The sequence below is a fragment of the Salmo salar genome, chromosome 04, assembly GCF_965601325.2.
Source record: "Salmo salar chromosome 04, fSalSal1, whole genome shotgun sequence".
NCBI lineage: Eukaryota > Metazoa > Chordata > Actinopteri > Salmoniformes > Salmonidae > Salmo > Salmo salar.
The window spans coordinates 25,766,607-25,775,177 of NC_138294.1; the positions used below are offsets into that span (position 1 = coordinate 25,766,607).

General features: G+C 47.2%; 1 protein-coding gene across 1 annotated transcript in view; it reads left to right on the forward strand.

Moving 5' to 3' along the window:
- Positions 1-5,162, forward strand: part of LOC106602512 (uncharacterized) — a 22,273-nt gene extending 17,111 nt beyond the window's left edge. The window contains exons 6-7 of the mRNA XM_014195187.3: positions 3,505-3,632; positions 3,993-5,162. Coding sequence (XP_014050662.3) covers positions 3,505-3,632; positions 3,993-4,919 — 1,055 coding nt within the window. The 3' untranslated portion in view covers positions 4,920-5,162. The remainder of the gene's footprint in view (positions 1-3,504; positions 3,633-3,992) is intronic.
- The last annotated feature ends 3,409 nt before the right edge of the window (positions 5,163-8,571 follow it).

Below are 8,571 nucleotides of genomic sequence, written 5' to 3' on the forward strand. Positions count from 1 at the left end.
TTTCGGTGAAAGCACATTTTGCAATATTCTCAGTAGATAGCCCAGCCATCACGGCTAGCCATTTAGACACCCACCAAGTTTAGCCCTGACCAAAGTCAGATTTACTATTACAAAAGTTTGATTACCTTTGTTGTCTTCGTCAGAATGCACTCCCAGGACTGCTACTTCAATAACAAATGTTGGTTTGGTCCAAAATAATCCATCGTTATATCCAAATAGCGGCGTTTTGTTAGTGCGTTCCAGACACTATCCGAAATGGTAAATCAGGGTCACGAGCATGGCGCAATTCGTGACAAAAAAATTCTAAATATTCCATTACCGTACTTCGAAGCATGTCAACCGCTGTTTAAAATCCATTTTTATGCCATTTTTCTCGTAAAAAAGCGATAATATTCAGACCGGGAATCTCCGTTTAGGTAAACAGAGGAAAGAAAACAAAGCATTCGGTCGACGCGGGCACGCGCCTGAGTCTCACAGTACTATAACCAGCCACTACCCAAACGCGCTACTTTTTTTTTCAGCCAGAGCCTGCAAAGCCACGATTCAGCTTTTTGCCGCCTTCTGAGAGACCATGTGAGCCGTAGGAAGTGTCACGTAACAGCAGAGATCATTTGTTTTGGATAGAGATGGCAAAGAAGGCCAAGAAATGGTCAGACAGGGTACTTCCTGTACAGAATCTTCTCAGGTTTTGACCTGCCATTTGAGTTCTGTTATACTCACAGACACCATTCAAACAGTTTTAGAAACGTTGGAGTGTTTTCTATCCAAAGCCAATAATTATATGCATATTCTAGTTACTGGGCAGGAGTAGTAACCAGATTAAATCGAGTACGTTTTTTATCCAGCCGTGTCAATACTGCCCCCTAGCAGGTTAAATGACTCCCGCCCAATAGCAATCACGTCGGTAACCACGAAGTGCTTTGAAAAGGCTGGTCATGGCTCACATTAACACCATCTTCCCGGAAACTCTAGACCCACTCCAATTGGCATACTGCTCCAACAGAGCCACAGATGACGCAGTCTCAGTCACGCTCCACACTGCCCTTTCCCACCTGGACAAAAGGAACACCTGTGAGAATGCTGTTCATTGACTACAGCTCAGCGTTCAACACCATAGTGCCATCAAAGCTCATCACTAAGCATCTGCAACTGGATCCTGGACTTCCTGACGGGCCGCCCTCAGGTGGTAAGGGTAGGTAACAACACATCCGCCACGCTGATCCTCAACACGGGGGCCCCTCAGGGGTGCGTGCTTAGTTCCTTCCTGTACTCCCTGTTCACCCACGATTGTGTGGCCAAGCACGACTCCAACACCATCATTAAGTTTGCTGACGACACAACAGTGGTAGGCCTGATCAACGACGAGATGGGTCAGAGAACTGGCAGCGTGGTGCCAGGACAACAACCTTTCCCTCAATGTCAGCAAGACAAAGGAGATGATAGATATCATAATGTGAATGCACCAATTTGTAAGTCGCTCTGGATAAGAGCGTCTGCTAAATGACGTAAATGTAAATGATCGTGGACTACAGGAAAAGGAGGGCCAAACAGGCCCCCATTAACGAGAGTCTTGTCTTTAAAATGGTGTAAAATAGTCATATGTTGGAGAAATTGAAGTAATAGCATTTCTAAGGTATTTGAATAACGCGCCACGGGATTCCACAGGCTGTTGAGTAGGTGGGACGATTTCGTCCCACCTAGCCCAGGGAGGTTAACATCAACGGGGCTGTAGTGGAGCGGGTCGAGAGTTAAGTTCCTTGGTGTCCACATCACCAACAAACTATCGTGGTCCAAACACACCAAGACAGTAGTGAAGAGAGCACGACAACACCTTTTTCCGCCTCAGGAGACTGAAAAGATTTGGCATGGGTCCTCAGATCCTCAAAAAGTTCTATAGCTGCACCATCAAGAGCATCCTGACCGGTTGCATCCCTGCCTGGTATGGCAACTGCTCGTCATTCGACCGTAAGCACTACAGAGGGTAGTGCGTACGGCCCAATACATCACTGGGGCCAAGCTTCCTGCCATCCAGGACCTATATACTAGGCAGTGTCAAGAGGAAGGCCCAAAAAATTGTCAAAAACACCAGTCGCCCAAGTCGTAGACTGTTCTCTCTGCTAGCGCACAGCAAGCGGTACCGGAGCGCCGGATGCGCGTTTATCGTCTAAGGAATGAGCGTCACACCGGGGCGGGATCGATTTGGAGGTGGAGGGTCCGTCATTGTAGACAATCTCAACGCTGTGTGTTACAGGGAAGACATCCTCTTCCCTCATGTGGTACCCTTCCTGCAGGCTCATCCTGACATGACCCTCCAGCATGACAATGCCACCAGCCATACTGCTCGTTCTGTGCGTGATTTCCTGCAAGACAGGAATGTCAGTGTTCTGCCATGGCCAGCGAAGAACCCGGATCTCAATCCCATTGAGAACGTCTGGGACCTGTTCGATCGAGGGTGAGGGCTAGGGCCAGGGCCATTCCCCCCAGAAATGTCCGGGAACTTGTAGGTGCCTTGGTGGAAGAGTGGGGTAACATCTCACAGCAAGAACTGGCAAATCTGGTGCAGTCCATGAGGAGGAGATGCACTGCAATACTTAATGCAGCTGGTGGCCACACCAGATACTGACTGTTACTTTTGATTTTGACCCCCCCCCCCCTTTTTTTGTTCTGGGACACATTATTCCATTTCTGTTAGTCACATGTCTGTGGAACTTGCTCAGTTTGTCTGTTGTTGAATCTTCTGTTCATACAAACATTTACACATGTTAAGTTTGCTGAAAATAAACGCAGTTGACAGTTGACGTTTCTTTTTTTTGCTGAATTCATTTACACTGAGCTGCGCTTCGATAGATGGGTCGAAGATGGAAGACTGGTTTGCCCAGAAGAGATCGCCCTTGTAGAATCTTTCTGGTCGTAGTGTTGTAGAGCGGATACGTTGAAGTACTCTGTCTTCTCATAGGATTGTCTGTCCTTCCCTAGGCCACGTACGTCTTTAGTGAATAAGAGTTCAAAGTTCATACCAAGTTGCCATACTCAGCTCGTGTGGTATTCTGGCTGGTCTAGTCGAAATTCATCCTTTCCAGCGTGGTGATCGTCACCTCCTTCACGTTGAAATGAGCCCTTTTAAATGTATGGACACCAGTCCTCACGCCTCACTAAAATTACATTTAATCTTTTCTCAAATACTTTCATATTTAAACATTTTAAATTGCACAACAATTCCATGTGAATCTGAATGTGTAGCCTTTCCAAGATACAACGCTACACATTTTGCCATGGGGTGGAGAGAACATTATACAGTTTTAAAGCTAGTTTCCTGCCATTCTACACTTTGTCATTGCTGCTCGCAGCTATGCATTTTTTTAAATGGATTAATTAAATGAAATCAATGCAACTTATGGTTACATACAAAAACACACATTATCATGTATGAACCTGACCAGGTAATTTACCAAATAAAACTCCATATGTAGAGTTCGCTGCCATTTTTGTAACCTCTTCCTGCAGGTGATTGGCTGGAGGCTAACAGAGGAGACTGGACGGCCATCTTGAATCCCCAGACCCAGACCGGTGGAGCCAAGGGCTTACGGGACAACATCACTGAGCAGGCCAGGACCAGAGGCGACAAAGTGGAGGTCAGTGGATGGGACAGCGTCCTTAACTCGGGGCTGCGGAACAACACTGTTAAAAACAACCAGAAACAGATAGTCGAACACAAAACAACATCTGAACTTACTCTGCATGACAACAGACTGACTGAGCCCTGGGCTAGACGTATATTTGGTCTGCGGGTACGGGGCGGTGTCTGTATGCGGCGGGAGAGACAGTCTCAGACGAAAGAATGTTGCGAACGACAGAGCAGCGGAAGGTTTAGTGTGAGTCGTCAGGCTAGGGCTGAACTGTGGTTACCATTTTATAATGTCATGTTTCTGTGTGTAGAGCAAATGGGTTCTTATATAAACCTTTATGCTTTTCTGCTCAATTTGTGTTTACAGTCTGCTGTCCATGACAGCCTGCTGACATCTGGTGTTGCTGGTGGGAGAGACTGGGCCTCTGAGGTGGCTAGTCACAAACCCTGGCCCCGGATCAGGACACTGGATCAGGAGCCTTCGCTCTTCCTTCCCGAGTCGGAACCAGGACCCAACTACAAGGGACAGAGACTCCACCACCACACAGAACACAACCAGTGGACAGGTGGACTGAACAACCTCAGTCCTGGTGGTCATCAGAGAGACAGAGGCTCTAGTCAGGGATCCAGTCTGCAGCCCAGACCCTTCTCTTCACAGTCTCAGTGCAGGGATGAAGCAGGGCCTGGGGCTGATAGAGATGGACCCTCCTGTTCCTATGATACAAACACCACAGTGTCCATGATAAACAGAGCAGGTCACCCTGGGCTGCAGCCTTCACAGAGAGTGGTGGGAGACCCCCCTGGTGGTAGTCTAACAGGAAGTCTTTCCTCTCCATCAGGATCTCATCTAATGCCTGGTGAATGGGTTCATAAAAGGTCTGGGCCTGGGTCTAGCCTTCCTCATTTACCCCATGGTTACCCTAGCAATACAGACAGAGTCAGGATGGGTGTTCAGCACAAGCGCTACCTAGCCTCTAACACAGCACAAAATCCCAACAACACCCAAACAATGGCTAGAGGTCAAGGAGGGAGCTCAAAGACTAACCACCTGAGGCTGGCTCCTGCTTCTACCTCCTCTGGTGTCATTGGGAGGCCGAGCATTAGGACTGACGCCGACAAGCCGTACACCTGCCCAACGTGTGGGAGGCGCTTTGCTAAAGCGAGCTATGTGAAGATGCACCAGACCGTTCACACCAAGGAGAAGCCCTTCAAGTGCAAACTATGTTACAAGAGCTTCTCCTTCCTGACTAACCTTATCAGACATAGGAGTATCCACAATGGGGAAAAATCGTAGCAGTGTGGCCAGTGATGTACACAGGGGATGTCAGGGAGCCATTATTTAGGTGACGTATTATAGTTATGTGAAGTGTCTTTGGGTAAGAGTACCCCTCATTAACCCTTTGTTAACTTGTCATTTGAAACAGGCTTGTGTCAACTGTTTTTAGAGAGCGAGTAAACCTAGGCTAGAACAAGGATAGTTGAATATTTACCTTACTGAGGTGATGTAGATGGAATAAAGTCATTCTGTTATTTTCTACTGTGTTCTTGCTAACACACTGTTCTTTATAAACAAATCTGCTCTGAGCTTGAAAGATGGGGATAATGAATAGGAGATTTGATGTGTAACGTAATAAGCAATGGCGTATTTGAAAAGAACAGCATGCATACCCTTTTCATTTAACCACATCCTTTGAGCTATGATGCCAACCATTAAGTATGAGGCGTTATACGTGCCTATTCCTTGATTGTAGTATTCAACTGATAAGGCAATGCCGCAATAGTGATTTTTGGAAGAATTGTACCGCTCATGCAACGAGAACCGGAAGCACCGACTGCTAGCGGAGCAGAGTGGATGATTGGAAGTAGAAACTTCAGTGCAAACTTCTTTGGAAGACTTGTGGGGGGGGGGGGTCGCAGACTGCTGTAGAAGGTTGACTGGAAGATTGTTACACCAGATAATGTGATTGAACCAAAGATTTTTGGTATCCATTACTGGGAGTTACATTTTAGGTACTGTTTGGTGTAGCACAGAGAATTTTCTACCAACCTTAACTTCAAATTGTATTGGTCACATACACATATTTAGCTGATGTTATTGCGGGTGTAGCTAAATACTTATGTTCCTAGTTCCAACAGTGCAGTAGTATCTAAAAACAATTCACAACAATACACATAAGTAAAAGAATGGAATTAAGAAATAAATATTAGATCGAGCAATGTCGGAGTGGCATTGACTATAATACAGTATATACATATGAGATGAGTAAAGCAGTATGTAAACAAAGTTTCCAGTGATTCCAAATCTATGTATATAGGGCAGCAGCATCTAAGGTGCAGTGTTGTGTAACTGGGTGGAAGCCAGCTAGTGATGGCAATTTTTCAGTCTTTCGGTCCCAGCTTTGATGCACCTGTACTGATCTTGCCTCCTGGATGATAGGGGGGTGAACAGGCAGTGGCTCAGGTGGTTGATGTCCTTCATGATCTTTTTGGCCTTCCTGTGACATTGGGTGCTGTAGGTGTCCTAGAGGGCGGGTAGTTTGCCCCCGGTAATGCGTTGGGCAGACCGCACCACCCTCTGGAGAGCCTTGCGGTTGTGGGCAGTGCAGTTGCCATACCAGGCGGTGATACAGCCCGACAGGATGCTTTCAATTGTGCATCTGTAAAAATGTGTGAGGGTTTTAGGTGACAAGCCAAATTTCTTTAACCTCCTGAGGTTGAAAAGGCTCTGTTGTGCCTTCTTCACCACACTGTCTGTGTGGGTGGTCCATTTCAGTTTCAATGACGTGTACGCCAAGGAACTTGAAGCTTTCCACCTTCTCCACTGTGGTCCTGTCGATGTAGATGGGGGGTGCACCCTCTGCTGTTTCCTGAAGTCCACAATAATCTCCTTTGTTTTGTTGACGTTGAGTGAGAGGTTGTTTTCCAGGCACCACACTCCCAGAGCCCTCACCTCCTCCCTGTAGGCTGTCTCGTCATCATTGGTAATCAAGCCTGCTACTGCTGCGTCGTCTGCAAACTTGATGATTGAGTTGGAGGCGTGCTTGACCACGCAGTCATGGGTGAACAGGGAGTACAGGAGGGGGGCTGAGCACGCACCCTTGTGGGGCCCCATTGTTGAGGATCAGCGGAGTGGAGGTGATGTTTCCTACCTTCACCACCTGGGGGCGGCCGTCAGGAACTCCAGGACCCAGTTGCACAGGGCGGGATTCAGACCCAGGGCCTCGAGCTTAATGATGAGCTTGGAGGGTACTATGGTGTTGAATGCTGAGCTATAGTCAATAAACAGTATTCTTACATAGGTATTCCTCTTGTCCAGATGGGATAGGGCAGTGTGCAGAGTGATGGCGATTGCATCGTCTGTAGATCTATTGGGGCAGTAAGCAAATTGAAGTGTGTCTTGGGTGGCAGGTAAAGTAAAGGTGTTATGATCCTTGACTAGTCTCTCAAAGCACTTCATGATTACAGAGGTGAGTGCTACGGGGCGATAGTCATTTAGTTCAGTTACCTTAGCTTTCTTGGGAACTGGAACAATGGTGGCCATCTTGAAGCATGTGGTGACAGCAGACTGGAATAGGGAGAAATTGAATATGCCCGTAAACACACCAGCCAGCTGGTCTGCGCACGTGGCTAGGGATGCCGTCTGGACCGGCAGCCTTGCGAGGGTTAACACGTTTAAATGTTTTACTCACGTCAGCCACGCAGGAGGAGAGCCCACAGTCCTTGGTAGCGGGCCTCGTCGGTGGCACTGTGATATTCTCAAAGCGTGCGAAGAATGTGTTTAGTCTGTCCGGAAGCAAGACGTCCGTCTCTGCGACATCGTTGGTTTTTCTTTTGTAGTCCCTGCCACATACGTCTCATGTCTAAGCCATTGAATTGCGACTCCGCTTCGTCTCTATACTGACGTTTGATTGCCTTGCGGAGTGAATAACTACACTGTTTATAATCTGCTATATTACAAGTCACCTTGTCATTGTTAAATGCGGTGAACGCTACCATCTATCCACGGTTTCTGGTTAGGGTAAGTTTTAATAGTCACAGTGGGTACTACATCTAATATACACTTCCTTATGAACTCAGTCACCGTATCTGTGTATGCGTCTAGATTATTTTCGCACTCTAGCCGAAACAAATCCCAGTGCACGTGGTCAAAACAATCCTGAAGCGTGGATTCCGATTGGTCAGAGTTTTTGCCTATAGGACAGGAGGGGCAAGATGTAACGGTGGTCAGATTTGCCGAAAGGAGGGCGGGGGAGGGCCTTGTAAGCATCCTGGAAGTTGTAATGGTCGAGAGTCTTAGTGGGACAGTCAATATGTTGATAGAATTTTGGCAGCCTAGTCCTCAGGTTTGCTTTGTTAAAATCCCCAGCTACAATAAATGCAGCCTCAGGATGTAGTTTCCAGTTTGCATCAAGTTACCCTCACGGTCTGCGGCGGTGGAGTTGCCGTACCAGGCTGTGATGCAGCCCGACAGTACGCTCTCGATGGTGCTCCTGTAGAACAAAGGGGACCCTCGGGGACAGGCAGAATTTCTTCAGCATCCTGTGGTTGAAGAGTCGCTGTCGTGCCTTCTTCACTACGGTGTCTGTGTGGTTAGACCATTTCAGCTTCTCTTAGATGTGTGCGCAGAGGACTTTGAAGCTATTGACCGGCCCCATTGATGATGACGGGCGTGTCCAGCCTGGTTAACCTCTCTAGGGGAGGTGGGACGAAATCGTCCCACACTATTCAACAGCCAGTGACAAATCAGAGCGCCAAATTTAAAACCACAAAATGTCATAATTCAAAGTTCTCAAACATACGACTATTTCACACCATTTTATAGATACACTTCTCCTGAATCGAATCACGTTGTCCGATTTCCAAAAGGCTTTACAGCGAAAGCAAAACATTACATTATGTTAGGAGAGTACATAGACACAAAAAAACGCACAGCCATTTCCAAGCAA